Here is a 24,719-nt window from a genome sequence, read left to right on the forward strand (position 1 = left end):
AAATTTATGCTAATGTGTAACTGATATTAAACCTGAATGTGCTGCCCACACAGTTGGCATAAAGCTTTTTTGAGCAGATTTTAAACAAGGAAAAAAAATCATGCAATGTTAGCAAAATTGCCTCACATGTTAATTTTTTTTTTTTTTTTTTAGATAGGGTGTCATTCTGTTGCCCAGGCAGAAGTACAAAGATGCAATCACAGCTCACCATAGTCTCAACCTCCTGAGCTCAAGATCTCCCATCTCAGATGCCTGCGTAGCTGGGACTACAGGTATGCACTTCCATGCCCAGCTGATTTTTTTTTCTTTTTTGTAGGGATAGGGGCTCACTATCTTGGCCAGGCTGTTCTCAAATTCCCAGGCTTAAGTGATCCTCCTGCTTCGAGTGCTTCAAGTGCTGGGATTACAGGCAAAAAAGAGCCACTGCACCTGGCCCATTTGCTTAAAATTTGATATTTTGTTTCATGCACTCTGTTGCTATTGACATCCTTATGTTTTCACATAATCTTCAATAACTAAGAAACTTTAGAAGCATTTTGTTTTGTTTTTGAGAAAGGGTCTCCCGCTGTCACCTAGGCTACAGTACACTGACACAATCCTGGCTCACTACAGCCTCTACTTCCCAGGCTCAAGTGATCGTCCTACCTCAGTCTCCCTAGTAGCTGGGACTACAGGCATGTGCCACCATGCCCAGCTAAATTTTGTATTTTTTTGTAGAAATGGGTTTTGCCATGTTGCCCAGGCTGGTCTCTTGAGCTCACGCGATTCTCCTACCTTGGCCTTGCAAAGTGTTTGGATTACAGGCATGAGCCAACACATGCAGCTAGTAGCATTATTTAAAAAAAAAAAAAAAATTGTCATGTTAAACATCTTGAGTTTTGTATGTGTATATTCAAATTTTCCACTCCTTTTAGTCTTTGTGGTTGGATAAAAGACTATTTTGTTTTTATTACATCAAATAAATATCTTCTGTGGACCAGAAAAAGAAACCTATACTTAGGTATAAATTTCTAATGTGTCCAATGTAAATTTACTATAAATTTTGTGGCCAGTTATAGTGGCTCACACTTGTAATCTTAACACTTTGGAATTCCAAGGCCAGAGGATCACTTGAGCCCAAGAGTTCAAGCTTGCAGTGAGCTATGATCATGCCACTAGCCGCAAGTCTGGACAGCAGAACAAGACCCTGTCTCCAAAAAAGAGTATTTTTTTTAATTTGGCAACTTTTGTCTATATCAGCATTGTCCAATAAAAACATAATGGGAGTCACAGCTGCAAACAACATATGTAATTTAAGTTTTTTCCGTAGCCAGTTTTTTTTAAGTAAAAAGGTTAAATATTTTAATATATTTCAATATGAAATATCCAAAATATTAATAATTAAAATAACCAAGGTTATTTTAACACATAATATAAACTAGTTATCAACGAGAGATATTATATCCTTTTTTTGTACTAAGCCTCCCAAGACCTGGTGTAGATTTTCCGCTTACACATTTCAAGTGCTCAGGGGCCACATGTGGCTAGTGCTACCATGTTAGACAACATGGGTCTAGATCCTTCTGTCTCTATTGACACCACCCAAGTCTAGGCCACTGCTTCCCTCACCCAGCTTCTGGCACCAGTCTCCCAAATGAGATTCTAGTTTCCCTCCCTGTTTGCTTCAATCCATTCTCCAGGCAGCAGCAAGGATGAGATAGAAAATATCAGTTAGACCTCATCACTTCCCTGCTTAAGAATCTTTCATCATCTTCCCACGAGAATCAGAAAAAAATTAGATTCCCTACCAAGCAGGACGGCCCCTGTGTTACACATGCCTAGTGCCCTTTCCAGCCTTACTCCAGCCACTCCCCTCCTGCTCACTGCCATCTGGCCACACTCACTTACTTGCAACTTAACAAGCCCACTCCTGCCTCAGGGCCTTTGCATGAGCTTTTTCTCCCTCTTTTAACGACTGGATCCATCCCATCCTTCAAGTTTCAATTTGAAATTTCTCCTACTCAGGAAAGCCTGCCCTTACCCGCCTTCTTAATAAAACGTTCCCTGCCCACACCACCACCATTACTCTCCATCTCACGGCACTCACCATAATTTATGCATATCACATTTATCTGTTTACTTTTTTAAAAAATCTGTCTCCTTCACTGGTAAGCTCTAAGCAAGCTTGTGTTACTTCTATAATTTTTTAAAGCACAAGGAAACCTCTGGTGGACTGGGGTGGTGAGACTGGAGAGAGTCAGGGCCCATATCACAACCTAGGAGGCTGCTGCAGGGTCTCAGGTGGGGAGGGCCGTTCAGGTGTGATACTGGCAAGGCCATCAAATGCCCTTCAATTTTGTCTCTGGAGATATTGTCCCAAAAGAAGCAGTGGGGTGGAATAGAGAAAGACCAAAAAAAACAAAGTTTCTTATTGTGAGTGTCACCGGGTTGGTGAGAATTCTCTTCTAAACCCATCCCCATTCTCAGGAAAAGCCCCAGCGGGATAACTAGATGAGTCGGCAAAGCTCCCAGTAGAAGACGCAATTCCCAATAAATCCACAAGGTGGCAGAGTAGAGAGTGGAACCAGGGACAACTAAGATCCGGGAAAGAGCTCAAGGCCACCAAGGTTAATTATTCAAGAAGTTGCCAGCAGTTCCAGTGAATCTCCTGGAGGTGGAGAGAGGTGGAGCAAAAGGGTGCTGCTGCACCTAAAACTATTTCCCTTTTTTATTTTAATTGATGTACTACTTGAAGGCCTTCATCACATGTTGTGGCCTAGGAAAGCGGTCCTGTAAGTCCTCACAACATCATTGCTGATAAATCTTTGGAAACTGCAACTTTAAGCCAAATGGTCCAGAGTGAACCAATTTTACCCTAAGCTAATTGATATTCACAAGAGGTAAGTTCCTATGGCATATTTCTGGTCACAAAACATCACCAAACTTCTAAGGACCCAATACATTTCTAATATCAAATGCTGAAGGCAATACATATAATTAAGATCAATTAATAAAAATAAGTAAGATGGTTATTAATATTTACCCACTTATTCCAGTTCAGGGCCGTGGTGGCTGGAGCCTGTCTCAGCAGCTCAGGGCACCAGGCAGGAGCCCAGAGGACACCATTCCATTGCAGGGCGCACTCTCACACAGCCACCCACACTCATTCAGGCTGGGACAATTCAGACACACCAATGAACCTAATGTGCACAGCTTTGGGATGTGGGAAGACACCAGAGTACCCAGAGAAAACCCACACAGACATGGAAAGAACATGCAAACTCCACACAGACAGTGGCTGGAGGCTGGAATCCATTTTTTTTCTCATCAGCATTGTAATGAAACAATGTTGAAGGAAACAATGTTACTTGAGGACCTGCTGTGTTACCAAGTTGACAACATTTAAGAGCCTATAAAGAAAAAATGCTACCACCCATATTCCCAACACCTGAACACAACTAATATTTTCATTTGGGTGAGTTCCCTTTTTTTTTTTCTTCCAAAAGAACTGTCCAATTACTAAGGGTCATTGAGAAATGACAAACCCAACATTGTAGAGTTCTAAATGTCATCACACTGAACTAAAGAAACTTTAGACAAGAGAACTTTGTTTTTTTGTTTATCGAGGGTCTTGCTCTGTTGCCCAGGCTAGAGTGCAGTGGCATAATCATAGCTGACTGTAGCCTCATCCTCCTGGGCGATGATCCTCCTGCCTCAGCTTCTCAAACAGCTGGAACTACAGGCGTGCACTACCATGCCCAGCTCATTATTTTTTTTGTACAAACAGGGTCTTGCTATGTTGCTCAGGCGGGTCTTGAACTCCTGGGCTCCAGTAATACTACAACCATGGCCTCCCAAAGGAGCATTTTTTTAAATTATAGAAAAATGCCAAATCTGTCCCCATCAAGAGAATTATAATGTGCCCACATTCTTTAGGCCCAGGGTCAATTAAATAAATTATAAAAGTCCTTTCCATGGTTGTTTTCATCTTTTTTACTGTTTACCTTACGTGTACATTGTAAAGAATTATATGTACATCATTAAAATATGGAATTTATAGTCTAGTTTGTAGACTACGGTATTTTTTAAAACAATGATAATAACTCCATAAGCTGTGTGTGATGCTTGTGGGTCTAGATCCTTCCATCTCTACTTTCACTACCCACATCTAGGCCACTGTTAACTCTCCTCAGCACCAGGCTCCAACTGGAGTCTCAGCTTCCCTCCCTGTTCCTTCAATCCATTCTCCATGCAGCAGCAAAGATGACCCTCATGAAATAGATGTAGAAAATATGTTAGACCTTGTCACTTTGCTTACCTGTAAACATGTATTTACAGGCACACTGTGCAGGCAGATGTTAGGTTTGGGCAGGTGTGATAGATGAAATTATTGCCATCAATTCTTCACCACGACCCCAAATTTATGCTCTCTGACACATGACTTTGCAGTCCCGTGCCTTGACTTTGGACTCAACCAAATGACTTGTTTGGGGCAGTGGGATGGTGGCAGACAAGACACTAACAAGGATGTGAAATGGTTTGTGCAGTTAAGTGTGCCCTCTGGCATTTCTGTCATTGCTACAAAAAGACTTTCCCCAACTTGGCTACAGCCCCTTCAAGCTGAGTCTCAGAATTAGCTGCATGCAAAGTAGCCAAGAAAGGAGCCAGCTATGCACATCTGCAGCTTAAAGGAGACCCACTCAACCCAGCCCAACCTCGTTCAGCTCACTTCCAGCTACCACAGCCTGAAGCAGAGCCACATCACCTGCAGATCCCAGAGAATAAATGAAGATTATTTTAAGCCTAAGACTAGGAGTGGTTTGTTACACAGCATTACTCTGACAATAGCTAACTGACATGGGGGATTCTAATGGGATGGCTGGTATATCCAAATCCAGGTGCTATTGCAACTAACAATAGGGTCCTGCCAGAACATTCATTGAAAAGTGACTGAATGTCCCGTGTTGGTAGTGTGGCAAAACGGTTATGACCGGGCAGCAGAGTCATCAACATATCTGGCCCTGAATACTGATTCTCAGGCTTATCACCCGTGTTACATTGGAACTAGGTGACACTGGGGAAATTTCTTAACTTTCCAAATCACTGTTTTCTCACTTCTATTAAAGAAAGAATTATAATAAAACTCACGTCATAAGGTTAAGATTTAAAAGAGATACGTGTAAAGTGCAAGACAGATAGTAAAAGTCAACTACTTGGAAATCATTATTATTATTCCTCCTCTTTCTCTATGCCAAATCTCTTTGCATACGTACCCTATTTTATAAAAAATGTTTTGGATGACTAAAGATAGATTAATCACACATATTTATATGTTGCTGAGATAAAAATATATATTTATTTAAAAAGAAAATACGGTTCATTTCTAATGTGAATTGACTTGTCCCGTGTCCACACCGCAGACCCTGGCTTCCCTTTACATAGCCTCAGCACTTCTACACGCACCCACCCCTTCCTGTTTGCAGCAGCAGTACAATGGTAAGACATTTTGGCCTTGGGCAGGGGCCTTTCCGGCCTGCTGCATGCCTCCACAAGTGGACTATAATTTCTGCTCTAGGTCCAGGATGTTGGCCTCAACTATGTCTGCCCAGCAGGTGAGGACAGCCAAGGTCAGCATCGTGTTCCCGATGGCCAGCGTCAGGCTTCTCTCCAACCTAAACAGGGACAAAGGAGCATTGGCACAGGCAGAAGAACATAAGATGGGTACAAATAAACATACTAGGGGAGTATGCCATGCACAAAATAATTTATGAAACCACTTCTAAGGCCACTGTCATATGACATTTCATTCAGAAAAAGTGCTAGGCCTTTAATTGGAAGAGAAAAGCTCTAGTTCTGGGGAAAACTATGAACCATGTCATTTTTCTTGGTGGGATCTCTGTTGGGATGATTAAGCTTCGGAGAAGTTAGGAGACTCTCTAGCAGTGCGTCTCAAGCCATAAGGTGCATTAGAATCAGCTGAGGTTCAACAGACTACAAAGCCTCTGATATGAAAGGTAAAGACAAAAAAAGATAAAGGAAAGAGCAACTTAAGGCAATCCAACACCATGCAATTGGAAAAAATAAATAAATAACATAATATCCTCTAAGAGATCAAAGTTTTGCTTGCATGGAAGGTGAACAAGATGCTGCAAAAAAGGAATATTCAGAAAACAAATTAACCAAAAATCTTCTCAGAAATGAAAAACTGTAACAGCAGAAATTTAAAACTCAGTGGAGTCAAGAATAAAGCTAAGGAAATCTTTTAGAAAAATACAGCAAAAATGAGGAGGCAAGTTTTTAAAAAAACAAGAGAGAAAAACATATTTTTAAAAGAGAGGACATTTACCCAAATGAGTTGAAAATTCATGTCTGCACAAGAACCTGCACGCAGACACTTATAATAGTTTTATTCACAGTTGCCAAAACTTGGAAGCAACCAAGATGTCCTTCTGGAGGTGAATGGATAAATAAACCCTGGCACATCCAGACAGTGGAATATTATTCAGCACTAAAAAAAAAAAAAAAAATTACCTATCAGGCAATAAAAAGACATGGAGGAAACTTAAATGCATATGACTCAGTGAAAGAAGCCAGTCTAAGGACAGGCTGCCTGTTGAGCCTGATACGGAAGCTTATTTGTACTTTATCTTAATGACTGCTATGATTTGAGTGCCTCTGCCAAAACTCACATTGAAATTTTATTGACACTGATGATACTGGGAGCTGAGGCCTTTAAGAGGTGATCAGGTCAGGGGAGCACCACCTTCATGAATGGATAAAGCTGTTATTTGGGGAGTGAGTTTGTTCTCTTGGAAGTGAATTGGTTCTTGTAGGAGTGAGTTAGTTCTCCTGAGAACAGGTTGTTATAAAATTGACCTTGACTCACTCTTGTGGTCTCTTTTGCACACACTGGCTTGCCCTTCTGCTTTTTGTTCATGTTATGACACAGAGCAACAGCCCTCACCAGACACTGCTGCCATGCCCTTAGACTTCCCAGCCTCCGGAGCTATGGGCCAAATGAACTGCTTTCTAAATTTCCCAGTCTCAGGTATTCTGCTATAGCAACAGAAAACAGATTAAGACAAGAACCAGGAGGTGATGAGCTCCCTCCTCTCCCATGTCCCCATTAAACTTTTCAAATTCGTTAGCTAAATGTGAGAATCTAAGGAAATGACCCTAAACAGAGGTGTTATTTATAATAGCAAAATATTAGAAACAAATCGCCACAGCAAAAGTAAGGTTATACACACTGTAAGCTATATTCGTAGAATTGAATATAACGTAGCCATTAAATAGGACTTTTTAATAACATGTAAAAGTTATTTCATAATGTTAAATAAGGGCCATATAGAGACTGTATCTAGTACATCATCAAAAGTATGCATATAAAAAGTACATCAGTTTCCACAGAAAATAATGGAATGACCAAAATGTTCAAACACAGGTTGTCTTTGGAGTGAGAGACAGGTGATTCTTTTCTTTCTTTTTACTTTCCTTTTTACTTTTTCAAATATTCTATAATGGGGATGGGGGCAGGAGGAACCTGTGTGTGTGTGTCTGTGTCTGTGTGTGTGTGTGTGTGTGTGTGTGTGTTGGAGTCTCACTCTGTCACCCAGGCTGGAGTGCAGTGGCACAGTCTAGGCTCACTGCAACCTCTGCCTCCTGGGCTCAAGCAATTCTCCTGCCTCAGCCTCCTGAGTAGCTGGGATTACAGGCGCATGCCACCATGCCTGGCTAATTTTTTATTTTTAGTAGAGATGGGTTTTTGCAATGTTGGCCAGGCTGGTCTCAAACTCCTGGCCTCAAGGGATCCACCTGCCTCAGTCTCCCAAAGTGGTGAGATTACAGGTGTGAGCCACAATGCCCAGCCTGTCACTTTTTAAAAGCATATTATTTTGTTGTGTCTTCAAATCTGAACTAATTTAAGGGTTCTGCATCAGCTAGGATTCATAAAAGACAATGACACTTTCACACACTGTGCAGGCTATCGAAGCAGAAGTTATGCTTTAGAGATTGCATCCAACCTGAGGCCCAAGGAGGCGAACTGAAAAGCACAAGGGGACACAGGTGTGTGAAGTCCAGGATCTGTTTCCAGGCCTCACAATCCCATCTAGCACTCCTCCCATTTCATCACACTGCCCCTCTGTCTTCACAATACAGACTTAAATACTTTGACCTCTGAACTTAAAAGTGTGGTCCTAGAACTAGCAATAGCACCTGGTAACCTCTTAGAAATCCAGATTATCAGGCCTCTTACCTAAGAAGGGAAATCGGAATCTGCATTTTAACAAGATCCCCAGGGCAAGATTCTCAGAGTAGTAGAAAGTCTCTCTTTGATGGTTTTAGTTGAAGCTGACTTGATCAAGTTAAAACAGTGATCTGAGTCCCACCATTGGCTGTGTGACATGAAGCATGTTTCTCAACCTCTCTGTGCCTGGGTTTTTTGCATCTGTAAAATGGGGATGATAAACCTATATGGCACATAGCAAGTGCAGAGATGGAAGCCAAGTGCAGTATGTAAACAATGCCTGTAAATAACACTTCTTGTCGGGTATGTTTCAGCAGGCTTGATGCTCTGCATGAGCTGGGATTCCTTGTGCAATGCTTGGCACATGGTAAGTGCTCAGCCAGTATGCGTTTAATAAATAACCAGCAGGAATGCAGGTTATCATTTATCAATTTTTGACTTGATAAATTTTCTTTAGTATATAATATTCTCAACACTGCCAGTTTTCTGCATCCCAGCATTCAAAACTGAGCCAGCTCTCACCAGACAGTGAGAAAGTGGGGAGGCTAAAAGTCATAGATACGCTTAACTCGTACTGTAAATCATTCATACTAGAATTTTCTTTTTTCTTTTTTTGAGACATGTAGATTTTATTTACAAATTTCTCCCTCTAACTGACCATAAAATTAACCAATCCAGGATGCCCACTGCAGGGAGAATGTTGGGGTATTCTCTGGTGTCTGTTGCAGCTGTGGAATCCACGGTTACTAGGCAGAGCCCTGTGGTGGCTGCAGTGTCATGGAGGGGCTACGATATTCTGTGGAGCGGGACCCTGGACTGAAGCCTGGAAAGCTGAATGAGGAGATGGTGGGGCTACTGCCCATGACCCGAGTCCTCAAGTCACTTTCCACAGCCTCCATGGGAAGACACTGGTGTGTCCACACCTCAAACGCCTACTGATGGGTCTCTTAGTTTTATTCAGACTTAGTCAATGTGTTAGGAATGGACTCCGTGTAACATGTAGGCATGGAGTATATAATACATCTCAGGGTGTGGTTTTTGAACCACCTGCATCAGCATCATTTAAAAATGTATATTCTGAGGCCGGGCGCGGTGGCTCAAGCCTGTAATCCCAGCACTTTGGGAGGCCAAGGCGGGTGGATCACGAGGTCAAGAGATCGAGACCATCCTGGTCAACATGGTGAAACCCCGTCTCCACTAAAAATACAAAAAATTAGCTGGGCATGGTGGCGCGTGCCTGTAGTCCCAGCCACTCAGGAGGCTGAGGCAGGAGAATTGCCTGAACCCAGGAGGCGGAGGTTGCGGTGAGCCGAGATCGCGCCATTGCACTCCAGCCTGGGTAACATGAGTGAAACTCCGTCTCAAAAAAATAAAAAATTAAAAATAAAAAAATAAAAAAATGTATATTCTGTGGTCCTGACCAGGTCTCTGGAATCAGAATATAAAATGGAGCTTGGAATCCGCCTTCTTAACAAGTTCCCTAGGTAATTCTTTATTCAAACTTTTTTGATGTTGTTTATATTTTGAAACGTGTCACACATACAAAAGAGTTTATAAAACATATATGCACAGTTCTTTAAAATAACAAAACAAACACCTGTGTAACCACTACCCAGGTTAACATATTGAGGATTAGGAGCTCTGGTGTGGCCACTTCTTTGGTACACTTTCTCCCCCATCAGAGGGAACTACTATCCTAACTTTTGTGGCTTTCATTTCCTTAGTCAGCCTGCTAGGAATTGACTCTGTGTAACACATGAAAAGCAGCTTGCAGAAACACTGGATTCACACATGGAGGAGAAATGCCAACTCACTGGCAAGCTTAGTGATGCAAAAAAAAACATTGCAGAGACTGAGACATCTTTAGAGGATCTCAGGCCAGGGTACAAAAAAAGTCTTTAAACATCCCCAGTTTTGTAGATGCTTACAAGGTGAATAGCACCAGCATAATGCCGATGCAGAAATTCACATCCAGAAGGGCACGGTGGCTCACACCTGTAATCTTTGGGAGGCTGAGGTGAGCAGATCACCTGAGGCCAGGAGTTCGAGATCAGCCTGGCCAATATGGTGAAACTCGTCTCTATTAAAAATGCAAAAACTAGCTAGGCATGGTGGTGGGATCCTGTAATCCCAGCTACTCAAGAGGCTGAGACAGGAGAATCACTTGAACCCGGGAGGTGGAGGTTGCAGTGAGCCAAGATCACGCCATTGCACTCCAGCCTGGACAAGAGCAAGACTCCATTTCAAAAACAAAGAAAAGAGGAAGAGAGGAGACACGAGGGGAGACAAAGGGAGAGGAAGGGAGAGGAGGGGAGACGGGGTGGGGGAAGGAGAGGAGACGGGGGGAGGGGTGAAGAGAGCAGGTGGGGGAGGGGAGGGAAAAGAAAAAAAGAAAATCACATCCCCGTTCAAGAACTGAGAGACATTTTAAAAAATAAAAAATTAGAAGAAAAGAAAAAATGGTAGAAGAAAGATCCAGACTCTCCAAGCAACAAGAAAAGCTGGCAGAAATATCAATGCCGGAGTCCATGGAAGAGGCCATGGGAGTTACCCCGTGACAAGGAGCTTTTCCACACCTGCCAGGCAGCCAAGAGCCAGCCCTGCTTCTACCTTCCCCAGGAGGGGCCTGGGTCATAGGACAGCGCTGTTCTTTTCCCTCCACTCAGGCCTCCAGAGCTGCCAGGCTATGTTCTCCCACGTTGACTCCAGTGGATCCAGGGGAGCCCCTTCCTGGATTGAAGTTTCCACCCTCGCCTGCTGACACTACAGCCAGCTCCTTCATGGTGAATTCCTCCAAATCTAAAGAATACAGGAGAACCTGGAGTACACCAAGAAAGTCTGGATTCTCTCTCATTAGCAGCCAAAGAAATGCCATACTTGAGAGCCTCATCTTTTGCTCAAACTGAAACATCATCAAACTGCATTTCTCAAGACAATGCTCTGTAAATATTTATATATTAATTTCCTAGGTGAACAATTTCTATTTTATCCTCTATACAATTATTGTATTATACTTTGGAAATAGATTGCGTTTACCAATAAAGACTTTCAGTACTCAATAGCAATATTTTTTCTAGAGTTATATTCCCAACAGTTGTTAAGTCATAAGTTAAAGCATCATTTTTTGGCCTGAGTATGTATTTGTTGAAAAATTCTATGCAAACAGAGATTTAGTTTAGGATAAAGTAAAAGAGAATGTTTAAAGATAAATTTCTATTATTTAATATTTATATTCAAATAGTGGATAAACATTTTTCAAAAAACAAAACTGACAAGTTACATGAAGATGGTTTTCTTTCACTACAAGAGTGCTGTAGGAAGAGATTTCTAAGAAATCCCCTTGGGAGCCCCACATCACTTTTCCCCCATCTCCTCTCAAAATCACTAAAAACATTTCTCAGTGGAAAGCTAAGGAGGCTGTAAAGGACTTCTCTCTCACAAAATTAAACCAAGGTTCCCACAGTTAGTGTATGTAAACACCAGTCATGTCCCCTCATTAGTCAGTGGGCACAGATGGGTGTTATCCTGATGGAAGAGAAGCAGCAAGTGACATTTTGAGTAACTGCGGTGGAGGGGAAGTCACATAGATCAATGACAGGGACAGCAGCAGCAGACATGCTTTGGTTCGGCCGGGCACAGTGGCTCATACCTGTAATCCCAGCACTTTGGGAGGCTGAAGCAGGTGAATCACCTGAGATCAGCAGTTCAAGACCAGCCTGGCAAATGGTGAAACCCTGTCTCTACTAAAAAATACAAAAATTAGCTGGGTGAGGTGGCAGGCACCTGTAATCCTATCTACTTCGGAGGCTGAGACAGGAGAATTGCTTGAACCTGGGTGGTCAAGGCTGCAGTGAGCCAATATGGTGACATTGCACTCCAGCCTGGGTGACAAAGTAAGACTCTGCCTCAAAAAAAAAAAAAAAAAAAAAAAGTGCTTTGGTTGGAGACAGCAAATGTCCCTGTCTTCATATTGCTCTCATTTTGGGGAGGAAAGGCAGATACTAAACAATGTAAGTAGAAGACATGGCATGTGAGGAGATGCTAGTTTTATGGAGAAAAATAAAGAGGGAAGGAGCGGGAGTAATGCATGTGAGAGTGAGGACAGTCTTGGCAGGGTTGATCAGCAGGGGCTCTGTGGGGAGGGAGCACCTGAGCAGTGAGGACATAGGGAAGAACTCTGTAGGAAGAGGGAGTGGAACTGGCAATAGGCCTGAAGGGTGCATGAGTCTGGAGGCGTGAGGACCATACAGAGGCCAGAGTGGCCTGAATTCAGTGAACGATGGCCACAGTGGGAAGTGAGTAAAGGGTACCAGGGGTCTGAGGATGGAAGGGTTCTCACCACAGTTAACAGTCTCAATATAAAAGTCCAGAGGCAGCTTGTAGTAAACAGGGTAAAACAGGGAGACCAGGTGGGAGGCTATGACAGTGATTCAAGAGTGAGAAATGGTGACAGCTGGACCTGACGAGTAGTGGAGGCGGGGATGGAGAGATGGGCTCGAGTCCAGGACCTGTGCTGCAACCAGAGACCAAGAGACTCACTGAGTCCTGCGGGTGCCAGAAAAAAGGGAAGTCAGGATGAGGAGGAGGAGTCCACTGTGAGGATCTCCCTGAGGGGTGGTACACTTTGCTGGAACAGAGAGGGATGGCAAAGGAGGGGCATCTGGATAAAGTGGAATGAATGGGAGGAGACTTGGGACCAGGAACTTTTGACACCAGAAAAGAAATACCAAGTGCTCAGATGCACAATCACAGCATCAGCAGGGATGCTGGAGGACTTGGAGGAACAATCACAGCATCAGCAAGGAACATGGAGGATCAGTGGGGAGTGAAGTCACTATTATATAGAGTAAGTCCAAGGCCTGGGCAGATTCCAAAGGGTGAATGCAATGAGTCTGCTAGTGGCCAGAACCCTCCTCGGGTCTCCCAGTATCCACAATACCACAAAAAGTCTCAAGAGTGAGCTCCCCAAGTCTGTTTCCATTAGGACACTTGAGTTGTGCAGAATCCTCTTAACACAGCCTCCACCATTCACGTATGTATGCATGTCCACGTGCCATGTATACACATACAGACTGATGAAGATCCCCTCCTTGACCAAGCTCTAGACAGGCTTCCCTCAGCCCCCTTCTCAACTAGGCCTCCACCTTGGCCTACGAAATCTGCAGATTACAGCAAAAAGGGTCGAGTCCATCCTTCCCCCTATATTAAAAGACTTAAACACATCGTTTCTAACAACTCAAAGCTGCATCTGTAGGATGACCCCACACCCCCTAAAGTGTCTGCCTGGGAAAGCTGCCAAAAGAACTCACTGCTGGCTATCGGCAATACCTTACAAGCAGCCCCTGATGTTCCTTTCTCATAGTTAACAACAACAAACTAAACAATTGTGAAACCTTCCTCTGTCTCTTTGGGATGTAATGTCTCCTACACACCAGCCGTGTCCTTCTCAAGAACCTGAAAGTCATTCCTCCAACATGCAATCACCAGGAAGCACAGGGCCTATCTCTCAGTTCCTGTTGGAGGATAGGAACCTAACTCCCATAACAGCCACCTAACCCGCACGGTAGCCTAACCTTACTTACACTGACCCAACTTTCACAAGTTTTCACTTTCCTGGCTACTGAGTGACTGCTCATCCCTTCCACACTGCCACTCTCACCCTCTGAAACACCCAATCACTTCTGCACAAAGTTCAATTCCGTTCACGAAGTACCTTCTTCCCTATTCCAATAGTATATTATTGATTAAAAGCTGCTCTCACCACTTTTACTAGTGTCTAGCTTTACCTTCTACAGTTAATACCCATATGCCCACATACATATGCATATATATGCACACGTAACAACATATACATACCCACACACATATATACATCTATCTATATGTGTATTCTTAATGAATGTTATGTCTTCCCTAATCCTTTCAAACATAGCCTTAGAAGCAGGTGCCAAACACCACAGGACACGCCCGAAGAGGGACTTGAACCCTGGACCCTCTTCCCTAATCCTTTGGAAGATATTATCAGGTATTTCTTTGCAGTTTTCCTATAATCTATGCATTTCTTTTCGGTTCCTTTGGTCCCTTGCTTTGATGTGGGTTTTCTTTCCATCCTTTCTGCTGGAGGAAGTCTTCAAGGATCAAGTGGTCCCTGGCTCCTCTTCCTACGTATGTGGTAGAAAGGAAGCCGCGGAGTGGAGCTGGGTGGAGCTGTGCGTGCTGGGGTGGTGCCTGCGCCCTGTGGACTCCGTGTTTCTTCGGGGTTGCTGAACGGTGGTGCTTACCCGTCCGCGTTCTCCGGGTCGCTAACATGTTGTAGGCTGCAGCCCGCGTAGTCGCGGCGAAGTCCGGGAGCGGGCCTTCCTCCGGAGCCTGGGGCGGGACAACAGCAGCACGAGGCGTGCTCCCATCTCCGGCGGTCCCCGGCTCCCGCTGCTCCCCTTTCTCGCTCCGGGCGCTGGCGGGCGCGGGCGGCGGGGGCGTGGAGGGGAGGACTGCCCGCCACGGCAGGGGGCGGAAACCGCGGCAGGGCTCGGGGTCAGCGGCGACCAGCGGGCTGCGGCCCCGCTCCCCGTCGGCCTCCGCGCCAGCCCGCCTGCCCGCGGCTGAGGAGCGCTCGGGTCTGAGCTACTGCGGCCGCCGCATCTACTTAAGCCTGCCGCGGCCATGGCGGGGAGCGCCGCGCAGGCCGCCACCTCCCGTGCTTTCCAGACGGCGTCGGCTTCTCAAGCGGCCGCGGTCTAGGCCAGAGGTTCGGTTTAAACCCGGAGCACTCGTGTCAGCGCCGGGCGAAGGGCGTGGGCGCGGCCCCTGGACCCCGCGAGGCTCAGGTGCGGCCGGGAAGATGCTCGCGGCCCTCCCCGCCGTCGGCGCCCCAGAATTTTCTATGATAACGAATTTTTGGCGTTCAACCCTCCATCCTCTCTAACGCCCCACTGTTACTCCGCCCCCTTCCTCCAGGCCCCGCCCCCTTCCTCCAGGCCCCGCCCCCATCCACTGTGCCCCGGCCCTTTCATCTGTCTCCAGCTTTCTCCACGGCCCCGCCCCCTCAGGGCTGTCTGTCTCCCCTCCCACCTCACACCTCCGCCCCGCCCGTCAGCTCTGGCTCCGCCCAACCACTGGGCTCGCCGCCGCAGGCCCCGCCTCCAGCTCCTAGCCCCGCGCGCCGCATCGGCGTGCGTGCGGCTGAAGCCTCAAGCGTTCACCCCGCCCGGCTTCATCGCCGCCCGCGGCCCAGCGTCGCGCTCCTCCTGCGCGAGGGCTGCTGAGGCCTGGCCGGGAGCCGCGCCTCAGCCCGCGCGAGGTAGGGGCTCGAGGACGGGCGCGGTGCAGGTCTGCGGAGACCTCCCGAGAGGGGCAAGGGCGCCGGGGGGCGGGCACGGCCCGGGAAAAGACCGCTCCCCGGGCCGGGAGCGGCTGGGCTAGGCCTGGGCCAACGGTTACGGGCGCCCACCGGCGTCGCGTGGCCTGAACGCCAGGCTTTTCGGTGGAGAGCAGCTTGCCCCTGTGTTTTGCGCCCTTCTGTGGGTCTGACGGGCGGCGAGTTGAGGCGGCAGCAGCAGCAGCAGCAGTCCTGGGCTCCCGGACGCGCTCCCGATTTGGGGCGGGTTGGGGAGTGGGGACTGGAGCGTGACGGCTGGACGTCGCCTTCTTGGCGCGGCAGGTACCGGGCGACCGGGGGACGAAGCGCTGGCCCGTCCTGGGGAGAGCGGAGCCACCTGGACTGAGGGCGCCCTCGTTGGCCCCAGAAAGGCAGGAAGGGGGCGGGGAAGGGATGGGGAGCACGGGGTGCAGGTGCCTATTTCTTTCCTCTTTAGGCACCGTCCTTGGAGAAGATGGAAGCGGAGAGGCGGCCGGCGCCGGGCCCGCCCTCCGAGGGCCTGTTTGCGGACGGGCACCTGATCCTATGGACGCTGTGCTCGGTCCTGCTGCCGGTGTTCATCACCTTCTGGTGTAGCCTCCAGCGGTCGCGCCGGCAGCTGCACCGCAGGGACATCTTCCGCAAGAGCAAGCACGGGTGGCGCGACACGGATCTGTTCAGCCAGCCCACCTACTGCTGCGTGTGCGCGCAGCACATTCTGCGGGGCGCCTTCTGCGACTGCTGCGGGCTCCGTGTGGATGAGGACTGCCTCAAGAAGGCCGACAAGCGCTTCCAGTGCAAGGAGATTATGCTCAAGAATGACAGCAAGGTCCTGGACGCCATGCCCCACCACTGGATCCGGGGCAACGTGCCCCTGTGCAGTTACTGTATGGTTTGCAAGCAGCAGTGTGGCAGCCAACCCAAGCTCTGCGATTACAGGTAGGGCCTTCGTGGACACTCACTGTCCCAGAATGCGCCATGGGAGTCAGGATTTCATAGAGTGGTGTAGAGGCCTGCTTTAATCTCTGCAGATGGCTTAAACTCATTTCAAGGAAACAAGCTAATAAATAAACGTCCCTGGGTTTTTGCAACCATGGCAGCTTTGCAGTGGTCATTTGCTGAGATGATGCGTCCAGCCTCCACTCCTCAGCCAGCCTACCCTTGTGGGTAGTAAAACTTGGCTCCTAACGTCATTGCAGAGGTTTCTAAGTGGCACCTGCTTCGTGACCACGGTATATTTTAGCTTTTGTTCCTATCGATTATCTTATTTTAAATAAGAAAAAGGAAATACGCACAAATTAACTTTTCCCTTCAGCCACGAAACTGATGTGTCACAGGTTTTGTACTATGAATGTACAGTGAAAACAAGTGTCATTCCAAGGCAGCACTTTTATATCTTTGGCCAATATAGCTGTTGCTACCATAGTGAAATAGACTCAAAAAGAACACTGAAAGGAATATTCCTTTTGATGCTTGGTCTTTCAGGACATGTAGAATCTTAGATAAGTGACCTTGATTAAGCCAACAATATTTTAATGTCTTTCATATACATACTGGACAACACATTTTTGTCCTTAAATGTTGTCTGAAAATAGGTGACGATGTCCTTTGCTGGTTTTGGAGACTGGTAAAGGAGAATGCTGCTTTGCAAATGATCAGTTCAACTCAGTTCACAGTTGAGAAAATTTTTTTTTCTTTTTTTTTTTTAATTTATTGTTCTCACAGTTGAGAAAATTAAAGCTCGTTAGGTCTACTCTGGTAAGATATGACGGGCCTCCAGGATTTCCAGCTCCAGACTAACACCTAGCTTCCTTTGAGTCTTAAGTGTGGACATCATTGTAATGACTTTTCTGACAAGCAGAAGGGCCCATAAACATGCTTACAAGCTGAAATAGGCAGTAAATAGGAAGCTGCTTTTTAATTGTCTTTAACTTTTTTGGCAGAAACTCGTTAGCATGAGTGCTATATTATGTCAATACCTGTTTTTAAGTCTTATTTTAAATCATTTTACACATTATCAAAGAGGCTTAAGAATAAATGTTCAAAATAATATATTCTAGACAACTACAAAGTTTTGTAACCATGCATTTTTATTTGGCATCTTTAAAAATTAAATGCTGTCCTTCTGGCATCAGTGAGAGCCAAGTTAACAGGGACTTTAAATAAATTTCATAATGAATTGAGTATTGTTCTGTTTCCTTCCCGTCTCTGGTGTAGCCAGCCTCCAGCAGTCTCTGTGTCTGTGCAGACTTAGATTTAAAATGGTTTCCATAAATTACTGTATTTCAAATACTCCTGAACACATAATCATAGTGCTTCTGATCCTCCACCCAAATGATCTTTCTAAAAATGCAAATCTGATTAAGTCCCTGCTCTGCTTAAAACTCTTTAAATTGCTCCCCATCATGTAAGCTGATTGTTTTACAGTATAAATTCCCTCAGTGCTTATTAACAGGGTACCTAAGGTCCTAGTACTCTCTGGCCTCTGCCCTTCTAGTCTTAACCTAACACCACCTGCATGAAGCTTTATGCACCAGCAACACCAAGCTTCTTGTGATTTCCTTTAAATGTCAGGCATTTTCTGACATTTCTGCCCTTTTGCTCAAAGCTTTCCTCTCTTAATATTCTAGCTAGCTTCTAGGCATCCTTAAAGACTCACCCCTTGTCCTTGTCCTTTCCCCCAGAACTCTTGCCTGATCTACTCACCTTCCCTCATCCCCCAGTTTTTCCTTCTTGGTGATAACATAATATCCTATATCCCAGAGGTTCTCGAAGTAAGGTCCCTAGACCAGCAGCATCAGCATCTCTTCAAAATCTGCTAAAAATGCTAACTCTAGGGTTGCCAGATTTAGCAAATAAAAATAAAATATTGCAGTATTTGTTGTTTCTCTGAAATTCAAATTTAACTAGGCATTGCCTTTTTTTTTTTTTTTTTTTTTCTGGCAACCCTAGCCACACCCCAAAACTACTAAATCGGAAACTTGGGCTAGACATCAGCAGTCTTGGTTTTAACAGGCCCTACAGGTCCTTCTAAAGATGGAAAACCCCTGCTATATTTATGTGTCTTTAAAAACATGCACCTTTGTCCTTAATTTTGTGTCCTCCCATTGAGCACCCTGATTGTTTATGATAATAGATCTTCTTTTCCTTTACCCCATAATAGAAATTGTCTGTGTATAATTTAGATGTTTATTATTCCCAAGAGAAGAGAGAGCAGTGTCCTGAAGTTGTACATATTCTACAATGTTCTGAACTGATTTATGTTGGCAAATAATTTTATACAGGGTTACAGTCTCCCGTGATCTTCTGTAGAAATGAGATATTTTGGAAGGAAAAACAAAATAAATAGCTACTTAAAACCTTTAAATATAGACCAGACAGTCCTTCTCTGGATTATATCTGTCTTTGAGGAGGGCTTCTTCCATGTCTGCATCACATTCCTAGGGAAGTGAGTGAACTCTGCAGACAAGTTAGCATTTCAAAGGACACTAATGAGAGATGATAACTGAATTTAAAGCCTGCAGAATAAGTGAGAAAGGCCCTTTAATTTTTACTCATTCAGTCATTATACTTACTGAGCATCTATTTTTGTACTAGACACTATGTTAGAGTCTACTTTGCCTGTAGATTTTTTCTTTTTGTGTGTTCCTGTTTCTACCCCTCAACCACTACAACGTATTTCTGCACCTACTATCTTACTTCCCTGTTCTTCCTTTTCTTTTTCTGACCTCTCTTCTGACTAAAATAGGAATTAGGTTATATTTTTACATCATTATATTTATCAAATGAACCTCTGTTTCTTGTAGTGTTCTATCTCATTAAGAGAGAAAGAACTTAAAGTGCTTTTTAAGTCATAGGACCTTCCATTCATTACATCCACCCCACGCCCGACACACAAATACTGTGCTTAGTAAAACAAAGCTGCTGACTCTCAGAAGGCAGTTACATGGGCCTCAGTGTAATTAGTCTCAGCTTTGATCATGAATTCTGTTTCTATATTCTGTTGGTATGTGTTTATTTATTTCATTAATTATCTGAAACAGAGAAAGATACCAAATCATCTTCTAGAGCAAAGGCGGGCAAACTTACTATAAAGAGCCAAAAGAATTGCCCGGGCGCGGTGGCTCAAGCCTGTAATCCCAGCACTTTGGGAGGCTGAGGTGGGTGGATCACGAGGTCAAGAGATCGAGACCATCCTGGTCAACATGGTGAAACCCCGTCTCTACTAAAAATACAAAAAAAATTAGCTGGGCATGGTGGTGTAATCCCAGCTACTCAGGAGGCTGAGGCAGGAGAATTGCCTGAACCCAGGAGGCGGAGGTTGCGGTGAGCCAAGATCGCGCCATTGCACTCCAGCCTGGGTAACATGAGTGAAACTCCGTCTCAAAAAAAAAAAAAAAAAAAAAAGAATTTTAGGCTTTCCCAATCATTTTGTCTGTCATAATTACTTAACTCTGCCACAGTTGCAGTACAAAACCAGCCATGGACAATACATAAATGAGTGGGTTTACCTGTGTTCCAGTAAAACTTCATTCACAAAATCAGATGGCAGGCATATTTGCAGTTTGCAGAATCCTGTTCTAGTGTGACTCTCATAAATGACCATCTCAACTTTGTGTATAATTAGCTGTCTCCAGCATACTAAAGAAGAGAGCTATTGTGAACAGGTAATTTTTTACAGAAAATGAGCCTTGTTAAACCATTTTTTAAAAAAAAAAATAAAGCAGTATACTCCTGCATAAGAACGGCATATAAATTCGTGAAGCATTCCATATTTTCATATGAAGGAACTTTCTAGAGTAATATTCTATGTCTTAATAAGGGTTTTAGTTACATATGTTCATTTATCAAAACTCAGGAAGTACATATATTTATACATTTCATTGTATGTAAATTTTACTCAAAAGGAAAAAACATAAATCACAAATTCTAGATAGTGATAAGCCTATTTGCTGATGTATTTAGGAATTATTCTAATATCTTCAGTTTACTTGAAAATGTATTAAAAATAAGATGGATAGAAATGTTACAAAGCAATTACAGGAAGATGTTAACAGAAGAATGTACGTGGTAGGCATACCTGTAAAAAATATTTTTTGAGTAAAATATTTTAAAAAGCAAGGAAACTATTATTGTTTTTAGAATATATTTGCTGAAATATTGAAGGGTGGGATCTCATGCTGTCTGCAGTTTACTTTCAAATGATTCAGTAATATATGAGTTTATATTGAAAGAGAGTGGGAGATGTTAATTAAGAATCAGCATGAAGGTAGGCTTAGAGTATTCGTTTTGCTATCCTTTTGACTTCTCTGAAAGTTTGAAATTTTTCAGAATAGAAAGATCATAAGCAATTACCCAGTGACATGATGCTAAAGCTGAAATATCCAGACATTTTAGTAATGTCTTATCTTCCCAGTGAGTTTGAAATCTAGGTTGTTAAATGCTGACAACATATGTGGCTGGGCATGATAGCTCACGCCTGTAATCCCAGCACTGGGAGGCCAAGGCAGGCAGATCATGAGGCCAGGAGTTCGAGACCAGCCTGGCCAACCTGGTGAAACCCTGTCTCTACTAAAAATACAAAACTTAGCAGGGTATGGTGGCAGGCACCTGTAATCCCAGCTACTCAGGAGGCTGAGGCAAGAGAATGATTTGACCCCGGGGGCGGAGATTGCAGTGAGCCGAGATCATACCATTGCACTCCAGCCTGGGCAGCAGAGCGAGGCTCCATCTTGAAAAAAAAATATGTAAAGAGACTAGGCTTCAGGTTCGAATATGGTATTTCTAAAGAAGAATGTGATGGTGAGTAATTAATAAGCATTTTATTTTATTTTATTTTATTTTATTTTATTCAGAGAAGGTCTTGCTCTATACTGCCCAGGCTGGAAGGCAGTGGCATGATTATGGCTCACTGCATTGTCAGCCTCCCAGGTTCAAGCAATTCTTTCACCTCAGCCTTCCAAGTAGCTGGGACTACAGACATGCACCACCATGCCTGCCAGTTTTTTTCTTTTTTGTAGAGATGGTAGTATCATCATGTTGCCCAGGCTGGTCTCAAAACTCCTGGGCTCAAGGGATCATCCTATCTTGGCCTCCCAAAGTTCTGGGATTACAGGCATAAGCCACCATACCTGGTGGCCCTAGTAAGCATTTTAGCTTTACCTTTGTAGAGCAAAGGCTCATAATATCTATTATCTTGGTTAAAATAGTCTTTTCTGGGCCGAGTGTGGTGGCTCACACCTGTAATCCCAGCACTTTGGGAGGCAGAAACAGACAGATAACCTGAGGTCAGGAGTTCGAGACTAGCCTGACCAACATGGAAAAACCCCATCTCTACTAAAAATACAAAATTAGCCAGGCGTGGTGGTACATGCCTGTAATCCCAGCTACTCAGGAGGCTGAGGCAGGAGAATCACTTGAACCTGGGAGGCAGAGGTTGTGGTGAGAGGAGATCATGTCATTGCACTCCAGCCTAGGCAACAAGAGCAAAACTCTTGTCTCAAAAAAAAAAAAAAGGAATTTAGTAAATGGAAAATGTTCTGTCACAAATTTGTTGGGGATAGAAAATATTAATTTGTGAATTTTGCTAGGACGTGTACTCTTTGGGGGAGGAAACAAGGTTAATTCTTCATAATATACCAGATTAATTCTGGGCAGATTAATGCAGGGATTTGTTTGTTTGTTTTGTTTTGTTTGAGACAGTCTCACTCTGTTTGCTCAGGTATCTCAAGCATAAGCTAGTATCATTTAAAACAATTTTTAAAATTTATACAAGTAGTTCATGAATATATTATGGTTTTTAGGCTGTCAAGGAATACATACAAAAAAATATGTAGGCTGAAAAGTTAATATCCTTCCCATTCCTCAGTCCTATTTTTCTTCCTGGAGGAAACCATTATGAAATAATTCAGTGGGTATCCTTTCTGATTGCTTTTGATGGTAATATATGATTTTAAAATTAATGGTAGACCAGTAAGTAGAGATATGATACCTCAGCCACATAACCAGTGTATTATACTTACTCAAGTTTAGTTTGCAATCAGCAAATGTGATTATACAAATTTTGTTTTCTCTGTAACAGTTTATGCAGAGAACTCTTTCTTTTAGCAGTAAATAGTACTCAAGTAAACAGCACTAAGTACTTGACAAATCTGAACATCCAAAAGGGAGAGACAGCTTAAAATAGAAGACCAAGAGAGGACCTCGGGGTGAAAAAAATGATTATCCTCTTTTTTTTAATTACTATTTATTTAATTATAACCACTCTTTTCTGGTGGCCTGCTTTATCTGTCCAGTCATATCTGTCTTATCCGAGAGTGGATTAAATACTTAGCAGATTAATAATAGAAACCCAGGACCTTTACTAGGTCTGTTCTCAGCTTGTTTTAAGAATTGGGTCCAAACATAGAGGCAAATCCAAATGAAAATGTTCTTAATGTCTATTTCAAAAGCAAACGTGAATTCTTTTCGTATTAACTGACAAAACACACTGTTGTACTTATATTTACAAGTTAAGAGATTTTCAGGCTGGACCCTGAGGAACTCTTCAAGGGCCCATGTCAGTGGGACATTTAATAAAAGCAAAGACTTTAGGCCTTATGAACCTACATTTCAGCCAGAGCACAAATATATATAAAGTTATTGTTTTAGATCAGCTTTTGTTTCTGTAGGTTATATCTATTGATATTTACCATGTCATAAATTAAAACTGATAAATTTTTAAAATATTTTAAAATAATAATAAATTATTTTTATGAAAATTTAGTGAGGAGAGTTACATTGTTTTAATTCTTTGCACGTTTCTTTGACTTATAATCCAGCTAGATTATCATATTTGCTTCTGTTGTCATAGCACATGTCATAAAGCTTCGGGAAAACTCCACTGTACATTTTTGAGAGGATGAGGGTGAAATAACTCTTTAGTAGTAGTATTAAAATTTTAACCTCACAGATCTTGGGGGCCTGAATGAATCTCGGGGGCCCCAAGCTACACTTTAAGAAATGCTGTCAGGCTGGTCACAGTGCCTCACACCTGCAATCCCAGCACTTTGGGAGGCCAAGATGGGTGGCTCATTTGAAGTCTGGAATATAAGACCAGCCTGGCCAACATAATGAAACCCCATCTCTACTAAGAATACAAAAATTAGCTGGGCAGTAGTGGCACATACCTGTAATCCCAGCTACTCGGGAGTTGAGGCAGGAGAATCACTTGAGCCTAGGAAGTGGAGGTTGCAGTGAGCTGAGATCACACCATTGCACTCCAGTCTGGGTGACAGTGAGACCCTGTCTCAAAAAAACAAAAAAGGAAATACGGTTAGATTAAACTGCCAAATATGTTCAAACCTTATTGCTCCTAAAGCTTGACTAGTATACCCTGGGGCATAAAAAGAAAAAAAAAAGAAAAAAACCTTATCGCTGCATTTCACTGTGCACATAGAGTTATATATCTTTTATTTGCCAAATTTTATGGTAAGTAGTGATAAAATTACTGTTTTATTTTTTAGCAAAAATGATTGTTTTGTGGGTTATCAATGAGATTATGGTTTAAAATTAATTAATGCTTGTTTCTTCTTTCCCTCAGGTGCATTTGGTGCCAGAAGACAGTACATGATGAGTGCATGAAACATAGCTTAAAGAATGAAAAGTGTGATTTTGGAGAATTCAAAAACCTAATCATTCCACCAAGCTATTTAACCTCCATTAATCAGATGCGTAAAGACAAAAAAACAGATTATGAAGTGGTAAGTATAATTTATTTTTCTTATGTGATTGATTTTTAAAAAGCTGCTTAAGTCATTGTTTGAGATGGTTAAGACTATGTAAGAAGAATCAGTGCCAGGAATAAAATAAACTGAAATAGCAGATCAAGACCAAGGAGGGAAATAAAATGCCATTATGGTAAGCCATAAAACCCTACCTAGCTCCTAGAGATGGGTCAAAAATTTGGGCTTTTGAGTTCTTTCATGTCTAAAAGGAAATTGGAAATGTTATATTAGTGGTTTCTATATCATTGCCTGCATCTGAATAATTTAGGGAGCTTTTTAAAAATACAGACTTCTGAGTAGTACTTTCATTGCCATATTTGATTTAGTAGGTCTAGGGTAGGTCCAGGAATTCATCTTTTTTTTTTTTTTT

The 24,719-nt window shown here is 43.5% G+C and overlaps 1 protein-coding gene across 3 annotated transcripts in view; it reads left to right on the forward strand.

Moving 5' to 3' along the window:
• The first annotated feature begins 15,372 nt into the window (after positions 1–15,372).
• The window catches only part of DGKE (diacylglycerol kinase epsilon), a 32,543-nt gene continuing 23,196 nt past the window's right edge, over positions 15,373–24,719 (forward strand). The window contains exons 1-3 of one of the 3 annotated variants that reach the window (XM_032280107.1): positions 15,373–15,527; positions 16,042–16,523; positions 24,166–24,325. In XM_032280107.1, the coding sequence (XP_032135998.1) occupies positions 16,060–16,523; positions 24,166–24,325 (624 nt within the window). In that variant the 5' untranslated portion in view covers positions 15,373–15,527; positions 16,042–16,059. Of the gene's footprint in view, positions 15,528–15,635; positions 15,769–16,041; positions 16,524–24,165; positions 24,326–24,719 lie in introns of those variants that run through there. The other 2 variants (XM_032280108.1, XM_032280106.1) reach the window with 2 other exon arrangements.

Source organism: Sapajus apella, unplaced genomic scaffold (assembly GCF_009761245.1).
Source record: "Sapajus apella isolate SASKATOON/1434 unplaced genomic scaffold, GSC_monkey_1.0 scaffold12, whole genome shotgun sequence".
NCBI lineage: Eukaryota > Metazoa > Chordata > Mammalia > Primates > Cebidae > Sapajus > Sapajus apella.